Raw genomic sequence first — 15,890 nt, forward strand, 5'->3', positions numbered from 1 at the left:
GCCATTTTTGCTGCTGGACCCGGGGAGCTGTTGGGGGTTTGGTGCCTTGCTCAAGGGCACTTAAGTCATGGTTTTGAGGGTGGAAGAAAGCACTGGTCATTCACTCCCCCCACCTACAATCCCTGCTGGAAAAATAACCTGTAAAATAACACTTTATAGTCTTCACTGTATAAATAACACTGGGTACGCACTAAAAGATTTTTCAAAATGTTAGAGACCAGAAACACAAGGATAAAAAAAAAAATCCTAGTTTTACACTAGATCCGAGTTTATCCCTGGGGGTTCACACCACACCTCAGGATTTTCTTCCAAACAGATTTAGTCACTCTTTACACACATTACACCACAGGAAAATCTGACAAGATCATCTTTAGAAGCACCAAGATAATAAGGACATTACCTAGGATTATCATAAGGGAAGAAATCAGCCTCAAAGCCTGGTTGTCTTGACTCTCGGACAGTGCTGAGAAACAGAGTCAGGTGCTGAACAGCTGTGAGAGACGAGGAAGGGTGTCTTTCGTACCCCGGCAGCAGAAGACAGCCTCTTCTGAGGGAAGTACAGGAAGGTGACACTTCACTCTTGATATTTTCATGGAGGATTGATGCAATGTTTTGCTCTGGCCCCGGCTCTTGATCTTCCTCTCGTGCATAGTTAGAGACTCCAGATTCCTTGCAAACTGGAAACTTTTAATACAATTTATCATATTAATGTAGTTAGGTTTATTTAGTTTTGTTAGAGCATGTGGCAAAGGTATGAGAAAATGTTTCTCTGCATCCTCGTCATCCTGAGTCTGTACAGTCATCATCCTTATCTGAAAGGGAGGATCACCTTGTTTATGTTGCTAATGTATGTAAACAAGTCTATTCTGCTCACTAAGGCTGCATTTATTAGATAGTTTTTTAGATTTATTATATATTCGATGCAAAATTTCTGTGATGCAAAGCTGATTTTTCCAACAGTTGTGCTATTTAATGTTTAAACCATGAAACCTTTTCAGGATTCTTTCATGAATACAAAGTTTAAAAAGTTCAAATAACAGTTTAAAACATATAAAACACTTGTATAATATTATAAAAGTCTTTACTGACACTTTTGATCAATTTAATGCATCCTTGCTATTAATGTCTTCCCAAAGAGGGGAAAAATAAAATAAAAGTCTTATAACATTTGAACCATTTACAAAGATATGAAACAGTACTGCCATTTTAAACATTGGTAATAAGACACTGAAGACTGGATGCTGAAAATTTTACTTTTATCACAGAAATAAATTACATTTTAAAATACGCTCCAGAAACGTCTGTGCAGCAGTGTACCTTGTTTATTACAAGGTATCTAAATTGAGAATGTGTACATTATTATAAGAACATACATTCCGATGATTATTTGCCTCCCAGACTTATTTTTTTACCTTTGCCCTGTATCTCTTTTCCAGAAGCTGATTAACCATTATTTTATAAACAATATCATTAATGGACTCTACACTCAAACATTACTGATTTGTATTTAAGACAGAATTTTACTTCGTGTTCTTTCACTGATGCATTATTTGGACATTTATGGGCTCAAAACGTTATATATATATATATATATACAGGACTTTTATTTTGATCTGGTGAGGTAACGTCATAAGGCTGCGCCGCTATCCTGAATCTGTTGTGTTTCGACCAAAGGAAGGTTTGTGTTTTAGACATTTTTAATGTTTACATCGATACAAACCGTTCTGGAAGGTTTTCTTTTATTATAATTTTTTTTACAAGCGATGTAAGAAAAGAAAAGAAAAATTGTTCACCAACGAATGCACAATTAAGTGCGCAATGTAACATTATTGAGAGTAATTTTGTGAAAGTAAAGGGCGTCCACATGATTGACAAGTGTAGGCTAGTCTCATTTCGCTTCCTGTATAGTGCATCGTTTTATTTTGAGCACGAATTCAATCACTGCCAAGTAGTGATGGCAGAAGCCGAGCTGTTCGAAACTACGAGTCAATTGAATCAAATGATCAACTGATTGAATCGCTCGAATCACCGCTGCTCAAAACCGTGTTATAATGCAACGAGAACACCAAACAAACATTTGTCATGACAAACCAGCAACAAAAGAATTAGAATAAATATTAAATTTATTTAAAGTTGAGTTCTTCTTTTGGATATGATATTGCTAGTTTTGAGTGTTTTGGGACTTTGGGACTCCCTAACTAGTTCGCAGACTGAACAACGGAGATGAATTAGACGCATCCAGAGATTTAGTTAGGAATTATTTAACTTTCTTTTAATTATTCTTTACTTAAACAGGACGAAGTGGCTGAAAACACACACAAACTCCTGGTGAAGCAGCCAAGATCCACGTGAGAAACTTTTATAAAGATGATGTTTATTAAAGAGGAGAGTGAAGATGTGAGGATTGAAGAAACATTCAGAGTCAAACAAGAATACACTGAGGAACAAACAGGTTAGTTTTCATCCTCATAGTTGACCTCGCTCATTTTAATGTCCAGCCCTACTGACATAGAGATGAAAATACAGAAGTAGCCAACAAAACAATTGTTTTGCATAACATTAAATCCATTATCTACTTTTAATTTGAAAACAGTCTAATATTTTACATGAAGCAAACAATGACAATTGTTTTCACTTGACATTTGTTTTATTTTTATTCAACTCGTCCCCAAAAGTGCCATACTAACACATACCTGAATGTAAATACCCCATCCCACTGCAACTCGTGTTTTTAAATGAAAAGTGTACTCCATGTGATTGGCTTTCAGCTCTTTGTATTAAACTATGAAAACATGCATGATGCTGTTTTGTTTAAATTTTTTAAGCAACTTAATTATAATTGGTTTATAAACATAATTTTAAACACCTTATTTTAGCACTTTTTCCACAGATAGTCATGTTATCTTATGCTCGATGCAACCTCTTGTGGCCTCGGGAGAAAAGCCAAAAACTCTTCTAACTTAAGTTATGCATTTTAAATTTGAATATAATTTGAATTTGAATCCTATTTAAGCACAAAATTCGAATTTAGTTTTCTGTATTCTGTGAACAAAGAAGTACAATCTTACAACTGTAGAGGTGCATCAACTTCTGAATGAAACTACAACAGTCCACTGTGAAAATGAAATCTAACTGCGTAGCCTCTAACACTGGCCTATCATTTGCCATCCTCATCCTCATCCCTCTCTCAAAACAATTTGCCCCCACTGTCATGTAACACACCGGGTAACTCCTTTGCGCAGTCTTTTGCACTTATTTTTGTTGGCGGATGAGAATGATTTGCATCCTTCACCCTGGTTTCACCGCGGGGTTCACAGATGATGTTCACGTCGCGCAATTACATCACTTCATAAGGTTGCCATTGGAAAATAATGGCGATTTACTTGTGTGAACATTTTTCAACTTTCTGCTAAGATATATGTTACTTTTTTGCAACAAAAATTATTATTATTATGAAATCATGCTACCTCCGCATATTTTGCTTCCTGAAATCGTCAACTTATGCGGCGAAAGTACGGCGTATTTGAAAAATTGCGACCCCCGCATAAATATGCGGCACTTGGCTGATTATGCATTAAATCACGAGATTGCATAATCGCGTTTTTCTCGAGGGACTGTATAGCCGCTTTTCCACAGACGGGGGCCAAACGATAAGGAACGGTTTCGACAGAAAGCTTTTAATGACGTTGACACTTCAGATCAGTCTCTTGTTTGTTGTCTGGCTACAAAAGCCTTGTCAGATCTGATTTTTCTACATAGCAAATTGGAGTCTGATCATATTTAGTAAGTCACATTAAATCTTTTTTACAAATCCGTGGTACGTTCATTTGTGGTTTGAAATTCAATTTCTTAATTTGTTTGAGTCGGAGTGCTCGGATCGGATTTTGCATAGGTTTTTCTCTAGGGGTGTAATAGTAGACAAACAAAATGGTTCGGTACAGCAGGGGGAAAAAACTTTAACAATTTTTTTTATTATTAAACAATAGTTTACTGAACAAATAGCTCTTTCTTTAAATAAATTATAATTCAAATTTTCTTATGGATAAAAATCTACCTAGGGTTATGCTCTAATGAGCCCTTTTACATTAGGCCTACTAGCCTACAAAGTTACAGTTAACAACAGAACCCAAACTTACATTTTAAAAAATAATTAGCAATTAAATGTAAAAAGGAACACTCAACTTACAAATGTATGCAAACATGTGAATTGCACATAATGCAGTTTTTAAATTAACTTTTTATTAAGTTATATTTATTGTTGAAATATTCATTTACACTGCTTCTTATAACACATTTCCTAAAATATTTATTTAAACATCAAATAATAAGACATCACTAACAAAGTAAAATAAAATGTAATTAGTATATAGGTCTTAAATTTCAAAATGCTCTTCTCCAGACTTCATTTATAGTGAACTAACAACCTGTAGACTCTGATGACTTACCTAAGGGAAAATAATTGGTATATGGTAAAAAAAAAAAAAAAAGAGAGACTGGTACAGGACATTTTGTTTATAAGCTGTTTTACTGATGTCTTTCCATGAAACACTGATTGAGCGATTACATGAGGCACGAGATGGTCATGTGTTTTATTTCGCGTTAAAATAGTAGTAAATAGGAAGAGATGATCATGCTGCCACTTTAAGTAAGCGGCACACTCTGTTAAGCCCCTGTCCCCTGCATTATACATTATATTAAACTGCCAGAGATCACTGTTCATGAGAAAAACAGCAGAATTGATTCTTTAGCCCTGTTCACATAGAATTACATTTACATTACATTTATTCATTTAGCTGACGCTTTTATCCAAAGCGACTTACAATTGCTATATATGTCAGAGGTCACATGACTCTGGAGCAACTAGGGGTTAAGTGTCTTGCTCAGGGACACATTGGTGTCTCACAGTGGATTCGAACCCGGGTCTCTCACACCAAAGGCATGTGTCTTGTCCACTGCGCCAACACCACCCATTAGTATTATCTGGTGTAATCTAATTCAATCAGCCATGTCTGTAATTTGTGGAGTAAAAATTCCCCCGCAAATGACCTAAAATATTTCGCCGAAATATGTCCTCTGATAAAATTAGTCCTGTGCTAAGTGACATCTGCGATTTGGTGGGTCGTATATAATTTTTCAAAGTTTTTGTTTTCTGTGACCCTTTTTAACCATCTTTCACAAAGAATGGAGCCTGCATCGTAGTGTTTGATAATATTTTGGTTGCGGTCATATCACTATTCCTGTAATGAGTATTCGACTGGCGGCAGGCTTAGATGAACCCAAGTGCAGTTTATTTACAAGGTGTAATCCAAACAAGACTTGACGAGATGAGATGAGAACAGACTTGACTAGAACAGAATAAATTCACCAACATCCGGTACATACGTCATATGGTGGCTCCTGATGCCCAAACAAACCAAACCCAAGAAATTCAGGAGGGTGGTGGAGCGGAGGCAAAAAAGGGGAGGGATGGAGGGCCAGGCCCATTTAAAAGAACAGGACCTGGGGCCTGTACCATGATGGTAGCTGAACAAATTCAGAGTTACAGGATTAGTTTTGGGTTGACACAACCAAACCTCTCCAATCCAGCTTTGTTGGTACCATGACGCTGTTCATCAACTTTCTTTGTCAACTCAGGCTTTGGTCCTGAGTTTGTGGAGCGCATGCACATGAATGTCTGACATCACTGGCGAACAGCCAATCACAATCCTTGCAGCACAAAGCAAGTCTGATCTACTTCTCCCAAGAGACCCAGTGAGATTCAAAACTAAAAGTTAAAGGTTTTGTTAAAGTTTAAGAGACTGAAGAATATGACAAATTTAACCCTTGTGCATTGTTCAAATTCACTACCCTTTCGATATGTTCGGGATGAAAACATCCACTCAATTAAACTACTGTAAAAATGTATCAGATTCATTTATTTTATTTTTTTGCATAAATCTGTTAATCATCTTCAGTCCTGATCAAAACTAACAAATGTTTTTTTTTTTTTAAATCCAAGATTTTAACTCTTTAATTGCCAAGTTAATAAATGATGTCACTGATTTGAAAAAAAAAAAAAAAAAGACTTATTTTCTATTTAAAAGTAATTGTTGCTGGATTTTTTTTTCTTTTTATCAAAGTCTTGGGCATGTGAAAGATTAGTAGCAACGTTTTTAATAAATAATAAAATCTTTTTAACTGACCAAATTGCCTCCCGTTATGCATTTTCAGATGCAGAAGTAACATTTACTCATAAAAACAACCCTAGAAGCTTCCAGTGGCATATTTATAAGATAAAAAAAAATAGATTTCATACATTTATTTGCTATACATTTAGTGGATCATACACTATAGGCCACTGTTTCCCAACCGTGGTGCCATGTAAACAAAACATTTAATATCTTTAAATAGCTAAAATGCTAAAAAAAATCATCTATTATATTACATATCAATTTCTGCTCCCCTATGGCCTGCCTTTCTGAAATGAATTGATTATTATTTTTTCTGAAAAGCCATGTGTGTGCTCATTGGCCAACTATCCAGTGTGAAATGTTATGCCCCTTACCATACTGTGATGCTGTGTGCCCTGTCGCGACAAGACAAAAACAATAAAACCCATTGCAAATGAGGCATTTGTCGCATCCTGTGGGGAAATAATTACTTTTTAGAATGACTTATTGTATTTTTATGCGTTGCATATTGCTTAGCATAAACATAAAAACATTTTTGCATTTATCATTTGAGAAACGACAAACAACAAGCCTACTCTACACTACTCAAAACTCACATTTGAATCATCAGTGGCAAATTATTTAAATATGAAAACATACAGACTGTGAGTCAGAAGTGCCAGACTGTCAGATTGTCACTTTATAGAAACAGACAATAGGCTACTCATTATGCAGTGTTATGCAAATCTTTTCACATTGTGATGTAGACGTGGCGGGGTGTTAGGAGGATGCGTTTTTGGTAGGAGTGGTTGACTTAAATTTCATAAAGAATATCTCTTTGGATTTGAGACTTTAGTCTTTGCATCTTTACAGATCTTATTTATGCACCAAGAGCTTGTAAGACCCCAAAGAGAAAGGAAATATTGAAATTGCATCATAATTGAATTGCCTTTAAAATAAATTGTTGTAAAACAATTGGGACCCACAGGGGAAACTTACAAACATAAAAAGAAGACTTGACATTGATCCATGTGGCACTCCATACCTGTAATTGATGAGATGTGTCTTGATTTACACAAGAAAAGTTGTAGCGGTCAGATATACGCAATGTTAACCGAAAGAGTTAAACCATGCTAATTCTTGTCCAGAAATGGCAAAAAAAATAAAATAAGTGAATGTCATGGCATTTTTTTGTCATAATGTTTAATAGCACCTGATGAAAAACATGTAGCACATGAATATGTGCAAAAAAATTAATTAATAGCTTTTATATGCACAGTCTCTGTACTACAATGGGGATTAAATCCTGATTGAAACATTTATCGACTGATAAAATACATTTTCTCTCCAAAAAGTTTATCTTCTAAAATCATAGAGGAGAGGAAAATATTTTGGCAAATGTGAGATATGTCTGTAATTAACCAGTCCTTCTGAGTTGAGCTTTTTCATATGGGGTCTGATAAATGCCTGCTTTAAAAGTATTTGGGATATTTTCTAAAGAAAGTGAAGAGTTCACTATAGGCATTACAGGCAACACTTATTTCAGTAGCTTAGTTGGTAGTGTTTAACAATCATTTTGTTGATTTTGATGATTTACATATCTTGCTTTGTGTCATTAAAATAATTATATTGGTCTCTTTCTGCTTTAGACCTGATGTCACTGAAAAAAGAGAGTCAAGCACTGGATGAAATGGAAGACAAAGAACATCATGATTTCAAAACCAGAGAAAATTTTAGTTTCTCACAGAATAAAAAGACTACAGGAAAAAGAGCTCAGAAAACCGGAGCAAGAAGTAAATTCACCTGCCAACATTGTGGAAAAATATTTACTGAAAAAAGAAACCTTGAAGTTCATGTGAGGATTCACACTGGAGAAAAGCCTTACAAATGCTCTAAATGTGGAAAGGGTTTCAAACATAAACAAACTCTTAATGCCCACATTAAAATTCACACAGGAGAGAAGCTATACCCCTGCCAACAGTGTGGAAGGAGTTTCAATTTAAAAGGAAACCTTGAAATCCACATGAGGATTCACACTGGAGAAAAGCCTTACACCTGCAAACTGTGTGGAAAAAGTTTTGTTATAAAAGCAACCCTTCAAAGGCACATGATGATTCATACTGGAGAAAAGCCTCACACCTGCAAACTGTGTGGAAGGGGTTTCATTCGAAAATCAGACCTTGAGGTCCACATGAGAATTCACACTGGAGAGAAGCCTTACACATGCCCTCAGTGTGGAAAGAGTTTTACACGTCAATATACTCTTAAAGCCCACATAAGAATTCACACTGGAGAGAAGCCATACAACTGCCAACAGTGTGGAAAGAGTTTTACACGTAAACAAACTCTTAAAGACCACATGAAAATTCACAGTGGAGAGAAATATTCCAACTGCCAACAGTTTCAGATGTAAAAAATTACTAAATAACCATATAAGGTATCATTCGATAAAATGAATTTGTCATCAGTAAAAAGTTTCACAGAAAGGAAGCACTGTAAGGATCATGTAATAACTCATATCAGAAAAAAAATAATTCATTGTGCTTCACTGTGGAAAACTGGAAAAAGAGACAAAACAAACCTTGATATTTACTTGAGAACTTTTACATGCGGTCACGGAGTGACTCACAGAGTTTCCGATCCAAATAAAAATTAACTGTCACATGATTAGGGATGGGTACTGAGAACTGGTATTTTTTTGGACCGAATTGGGTCGATTCCGTACGCTGGACAAACGATACTGATATTGATACTTACGTTGTTTTATCTTTTAATTCTGTCATTATTTACTCAGTCATGTTGTACCAAACATGTATAAATGTGTATTTATTCTTGTGCTGAACACAAAATAATATATTTTGAAGAATGTGGTTAAGCAAAGAATTGCTGGTCCCCACTGACTGGGGACCAGCAACTGTTTAGTTTCCCACGTTCTTCAAAATAACTGATGTACAACAGAAGAAGAAACTCATTCAGATTTGAGAGTGAGTAAATGATGACACATTTTGTGCAAACTATTCATTTAATGTTGATGAAATAAAACACAAATAGAAAAATAACTGACTGTCAAGTTCAGCACTAATAACATAAATTAAAATTTTCAACAACCTCATATCTTTTTGCACCTAACAGTATCGATTAAAGTATCAATTTGTATCGGTATTGATAAAATGTAAACGACACCCTTCCCTACACATGAGGCTTCACACTAGGGCAGTAATGATTAGAGACTCTGACTTGTAACCCGAAATTGTTACAATCAGGGTCTTGTAGGCCAGGGGTTCCCAAACTTTTCAGACCGCGACCCCCAATATTAGATTGCTGACGACCCGCGACCCCCCCCCCCCCCCCCAATTTGTTTCCTTCTTGTGATGATTTGCGATTTGGTTACATACTGACAGAGCTAAAACAAAAAGGAATACAATCTTTAAGCCAGGCTATTTTATTAACAAATTATGGACAAAAACAAATACATCCATAACTGTGAAATGCTTACAGACAGAATAGGAACAAGCTGCCTATAACAAGCATACAACAATAACTTACTTTGTATTCAGAAAAAACGCCTTACATACATGTATGGATTTCCCAATGAGGACCAAGATTTGGTCAATGGGTGGAGCAGATAATTTTATATTTTTATAATTTTAATTTCATTTTTAAGATTACAAGTAAACAGCATTCAATACTGCAAGAGTTCCAATCTATATGGGCCTTAGTACTCTTTTTGATGTTTTTTTTTTTTTTTTGTTTGTTTTTGTGTGTGTGTGAGATTGCATTGTTTGTGTAATATGTGCTAAATTGTGAATAATAATAATAAAAAAAAACGCCTAATTTGATGGATGGGCGCTGTGAGCGGAGCAAAGCAGGGCCATTCTAGGTTTAACTTTGGAGATCGCCACCCGCAGATCATCTTCCACCTTAAGCCGTAACCTGTGTTTATTCTTAATGTAAGTCAGCGCGGAGAATGTCTTTTCACATAAATACGTTGAGCCAAATTGCATGAGGACATCCAACGCGGCTTTCGACAACTGTGGATATTCCAGCGCGACAGAAACCCAGAACTCATCCAGCGTCTTGCCGTCAAATGCCGTCCTCAGGGTTCGATCGGTTGAAAGTTCTATCAGCGCATCTTCCATATCTGACGCCAGATGATTTGCCGTGGTTACATTAAATGGTGACCTTGTCCAGTCATATTGGTCGGGAGCGTCTCCTTCAGGGAAATACTTATGAAAGTGATCTGGATAAATCCAGATTAAAAATTATTTTTTCATTGTGCTCACATATTAGATGGGGAAAATTACAGAGGGATTTATGGATATCTACTTTTGTTATCCTGTAAATCAGAATATACTATCAATAGCCTTAAAAAATGATTTTCGCCATGTTTTTTGTAATAAAATGTTATATAAATCAGGCTAGGAATAATATATTTACAAATCCCTCTGTAAATGTCTCCATTATAACTAGGTACAAGACTGGACAGTTTGGTGTATATAGGTGCTACTAAAGTGGAGATTTCGTACTTGGAGTATGAGAGAAAGGTCATTTTGAGAAAACGGGCTTTAAAGATTTATCATCAGCAAATGAGATTGCGCATTCAGCCCTTTTACTTTGGCGATTTGTTGCTGATAAAAAGGAAATGACCATATTTGGATCTGACAGCATTGTACAGTGAAGAGAGAGCTTTCCAGCCGTTCAGACAGAGATCGCGGATCGGCAGGATGATTTACAACGCTAACTTTTGTTGAATTTATGCGAAATCTATAGACGCAAACAGACAAAGTGTAATAGAATAAAGACCTAAATGTGTATTTCGGACTTTTTTTTCACCATCTCGCATTAACATAAAAAAAAAAAAAAGTTTCTGTAAATCATCTCGCGACCCCCCGCTCCCCAGGGGGTCGCGACCCCCACTTTGGGAACTACTGTTGTAGGCAAGGTTGGATCCAATTGCAGCTTTATTGAAACAAAGGGCATAGTCAGACAGGCAAAGGTTGTATACCAGCAAACAATGTCCAGAGGGCAAGGCAAAAGAATAATCCAAAAGTCATGGGGAAGGTGTTGCCTAGTGGTTAAAGAGTTTGACTCCTACCCTTAAGGTTGTGGGTTCGAGTCTTGGGCCGGCAATTCCACGACTTGGGTGTCCTTGAGCAAGTCACTGAACACCCAACTACTCCCCAGGCACCGCAGCATAAATGGCTGTCCACTGCTCAGGGTGTGTGTTCACTGTTGTGTGTGCACACTTTGGATGGGTTAAATGCAGAGCACGAATTCTGAGTATGGGTCAGTATGAGTATGGTTGTATGTCACGGCTCTTCACTTCAACAGGCAATCGATAAAGGCAAGCAGCAAAAGATCAGAGGCGAGATAAATAGGCTAGGGTCAGAACAACAAGACTAGAAAACGGAGTACAAGGCTAAACAATAATCAGCAAAGTCTGTGTGGATGTGTGCAACCTTTATAGTGCAATACTGATGAGGTGATGAGAAACAGGTAATTGCAATTGATGAGTCCTGGCAAAGGATTATGGGAAATGAATAATGAGTCTGGAATGGAGTGCCCTCTAATGAAGCTCACAGGCACTCCAGCTAGAGATCGTGACAGAAATGTTGCGGGTTCTAGAATTGTCAGTGGGGGGAAGTGAATGACTGAGGTGAGACCATTGAGCATGGCACCGAACCCACTACTGCTCCCCGTGTGTCACAGCAATGTGGCTGCCCACTGCTCCGGGTGTGTGTTCACAGTTTCTGTGGGTGTGTGTCCACTACCGTGGATGGGTTAAATGCAGAGTACAAATTCTGAGTATGGGTCACCATACTTGGCCACACTTCACTTGACTGAAGAAAAGTCATTTACTTGTCTTAAAGGTATAATTATTAAAGTCTTCAATTATTCACTTTTAAGTTGTTCTAAACTTATATAACCCCCTAATAGGACATACATGGACACACCTGCTGACGTCACTTGAAATACTCTTAGGATGTTGGCGGGTGTTTGAGATGAATCTATGTGTAGTAGAAAAAGCTTCTATAATAAGGTGTTGAGTGATTTTATTTTTCAAAATAATGTGTTTATTTCTTTTCTTATCAGTCTTTTAATTTGCCCCATTAGGTTTTTTTTTTGTCAATTTGTTTGAAAAGGTGGTGCCCTTTGATTTCATTATAAATAATGTAAATATTACCAGGTTCATAACTGAGGTGGTGTTTTAGAATGCCTGTGATTGCTGTAAACAGGAAGTCGGGAAGTCCATCCTAATTTATTTTCTTTACTTTTTCCGTAGGTCAAGTAGGGATTATGTTTTTATTAAGTAGAATATTTTGTTTGTTGTTTTGGATTTTAAGGGGAAGTCACACTGCACTTTTTGTTCCATTGACTTCCATTCATACGCATGCGAAAGCGTCAGACCGGAAATGCAGGCTCATGCGAAAAATTTCACATTTCGCTGCGTTCGAAAGTTCAAGTTTGGTGAACTCTGACCTGCGAATTCGCATCACGTGAAGTCGTGTGACCAGTAGATTATCGATACTGCATGACCTCTCTGTACAGAAATTACAAATTGAAGGAAGTGATAATTTTAGCCGTAGCGCAGCATCCTATTTTATATAATACATATTTAAAAGATAATATAAAAAGAAGCTGCATGGTTCGCAGTGTCAATGGAAACAGGAACCGATGGTACATCTGAATGAGGACCATATTCGCAGCGGTATCCGAAATAATTTGGCACGTTCAATGGCTAGTGTAACCACCCCTTTACCAGTTCTGCGATTCATATTTGAATGGTGTAAAAGAGAAACAAAACAACTCATGGAAACAGTAAAAGCAGTTCATTGATGTCCAAGTCATTTTCATGTCAAGCTAACAGCTAACATTAACATTTAAGACATTTAAAACAATTAAATGTCAAAACTCACTTTCAAACACCAGCAAATATCTGAATTAACTTACGTTTGCGGCCCAATGGGATTTGACCACCATATGACACTGTATTTTATGTGAAGCTAAATACTATTTATGCTATCCATCACCATTATATATGATATATCTGCTTATGGAAATACCCAACACCACTTTAAGATCTTGTACAAATCATATATGATTATAAGCATTTATTTATTTGTTTTCATATTTGTTCTGTCTTTGTTGATACTGGACCACTGCGATTGAATGTGTAAGTGTGTTTGATTTTTAAATGAAATAATGATAAATATTAGTTTGATTTAGCATGCTGACACAAATGAATAAATGGCTATTTGTACTGTAAATTATTGGTATATCATTTTTTTATTAATGGAGTCTTTAGTTAGTTAACATACTTAATTTTAATCATTTTTTTTCACCTCACTGGTGAAATGGTGGGGTTGTATGATGTTTGCTTCATAGATTTGTGTTAAGGGTGGGTTATAGAGTAGCACTGGTCAATGATCAATCTTTCTGAATGTGATGTATATAGGCTATTGTGACTTCAAATAAACAAAAACAGACTATATTGAATAAGCAGGCTATCTATATTCATACCATTTTATTTCTTTGTGACTAATTTTAAATTCATTATGGTCAATGTATAACATTATAGTAAAACATTGATATTTTAGGATTTATATATTTAACAAAGCATGCAAACAAACGGCCACTTTTATCGTGTTCGTTTTCTGATCGTGCTAGTTCCAGTGATTCATTTCTTTACAGTTTTCTTATAACTTCTCTTTGTTAGAGAAATGATGTGCGTGACTGTGACGAGTGGGGCGGGGCCGAGGTGCGTGGGAACAAGGAGTGAGGCCAGGTGTAGTGATTGGAGATGAGCTGCACCTGGCCTCACTCCTCGTTCCCACGTCCCTCTGCCCCGCCTCACTCGTCACAGTGACGTTGTTCCAAAGAGACGTGTAAAGGGTGGGTTTTAGTGAAGTGCAGTGGAGCTTCTGTCCCCCAAAAATTTGGAGGATGTCATTGCAGGGTAAGGGTGTGCAACCAAATATTAAGGAAGGGTGCCTTTATTGCTGCCCCTGCAATTTTGGGGGGTTTCTTCTTTGAAATTACTACATGCAAGTTGAAAAACAATGTTCTTTGTTTTAATACTTCGGACCTCCAAATAAAAAATTCTGATGATATAATTTTTTGTACATTTTTATTTATTCCTGAAGATATTGTATAGTTTCTGCAAAAAAATGAAGGGGTACCAATAATGGTGAGCAGGACTGTATATATCAGGGGCAGTGTCTCAAAATTTTGGATAAAAATTTTTCTTTTTTTTTCTTTTTTTAGAATAGAAAGAATGGAGAAAGGTTTCCCTAAGAGAAGAGAAGGTGCTGGCCCCATTTCTCCAGGACAGTTCCTGGTGCATGTTGATTTGAGGCAGTATAACATAATGTAGGCAAATTACATGAATTTCATTCTGATTGTCCAGAGTGACTATTTCCTCCAGGTACTTGAAGGCAGCATAATAATTAGAAATGAGTGCACACAATTCCAGGGGTCCTGTCAAAGTTGCTCAATCCTCTGGTTGCGCTCACTTCTGCCAGTGAAAAATGTATTTTCTAAAAAGAAAACATATAACGATCATTACCTGGTTGCAAAACATTTGCAAAAAATTATTTGATAACATTTTGTTTCTGATACCACAGTGAGTAATCTTTCGGGGTGATTTTTTCTTTTTCAGATGACCCATTCACTTAGCAGTTAACAAGTCAATCTGCTTGGTTGACTTGCCCAGTCAGGGTAATTCTTGGCATTAACAATTGAAGTTTCCATTTTGTCTTATAAAATTTTTGTTAACAATAGCCCTGTATTTGTATAATTATAATCAGTGTTGGGGGTAATGCGTTACGTAATAAAATTACTTTTCTGGAGTAACGAGTAAAATAATGCATTACTTTATAAATATACACATTAATATTTGAGTTACTTTTTTAAAAATGTAATGCGAGTTACTTTTCAGTTTAATTAATTTGCATAAAAAAAGAAGAAAAAAGTACTGAATTAAAATGAACGTAGTCACGTAGAACACAGATACGTGCGCGTCCTGCGCGGGAACAAACTCTAGTCAGGAACGGAGATGGCAGGCCAGAGCGTTACATTACTGCGACGGAAGTATTCTCATTATTTTGAAGTCGTCGAAGAAAAGGAGAAGGGAATAATCGTTAAGTGTAAATTATGTGTTGGTGAAAAGCTCTTGTCAACTGCAAAAAACACCACCTCAAATTAAAAAAAACATCTGCATGCAAAGCACAGCACTACAGAATTGGAAGAGAGAGCGCCGAATGATACATCCACCCCGCCTCAAGCTAAACAACAAAAGCTTGATTTCAGTTAATCATCACCAAGTAAAACAATTAGTTCCACTGAACTCAACAAATTGGTTGCTGCTTTTATTGTTGAGGAGATGCAGCCGCTGTCCACTGTGGAGGCGCCCACATTTAGAAAAATCATCAGCAAAATCTCTGTGACAGGGAAAAGGCTGGGAGGCGTGCTGCCCAATTGTAAAACCTTTGCAAGCTTTTTGGATAATGCATATATGGAAATGGAGACCGAACTAAAGAAAACTTTTGCCAACTTGGAATATGTTTCAACCACTGCAGATCTGTGGACTGCTCAGAATAAAAGTTTTCTGGGAATTAGTACACTGGATAGATCCTGCTACTCTGCATCGGAAAAAAGCTGCAATCGCCTGCAGACGATTTCGTGGGAGACACACGTACGATACCATCGCAGCGGAGCTGGAGCAAATTCACAGCTCATATG

General features: G+C 36.6%; 1 protein-coding gene across 1 annotated transcript; it reads left to right on the plus strand.

Annotated features, from left to right (window-relative positions):
* The first annotated feature begins 1,621 nt into the window (after positions 1 to 1,621).
* Positions 1,622 to 9,045, plus strand: LOC113048425 (gastrula zinc finger protein XlCGF8.2DB-like). The gene is made up of 3 exons (XM_026210229.1): positions 1,622 to 1,678; positions 2,296 to 2,452; positions 7,799 to 9,045. The coding sequence occupies exons 2-3, from the start codon at positions 2,368 to 2,370 to the stop codon at positions 8,560 to 8,562; spliced, it is 849 nt and encodes a 282-aa protein (XP_026066014.1). The 5' UTR covers positions 1,622 to 1,678; positions 2,296 to 2,367; the 3' UTR covers positions 8,563 to 9,045.
* Positions 9,046 to 15,890: the final 6,845 nt, after the last annotated feature.

The sequence above is a fragment of the Carassius auratus genome, chromosome 29, assembly GCF_003368295.1.
Source record: "Carassius auratus strain Wakin chromosome 29, ASM336829v1, whole genome shotgun sequence".
NCBI lineage: Eukaryota > Metazoa > Chordata > Actinopteri > Cypriniformes > Cyprinidae > Carassius > Carassius auratus.

Coding starts and splice junctions, on each gene's coding strand:
- LOC113048425 (XM_026210229.1), top strand. CDS start 2,368: ATGATGTTTATTAAAGAGGAGAGTGAAGATGTGAGGATTGAAGAAACA. Junction 2,453..7,798: donor ATACACTGAGGAACAAACAG/GTTAGTTTTCAT, acceptor TTTCTGCTTTAG/ACCTGATGTCACTGAAAAAA.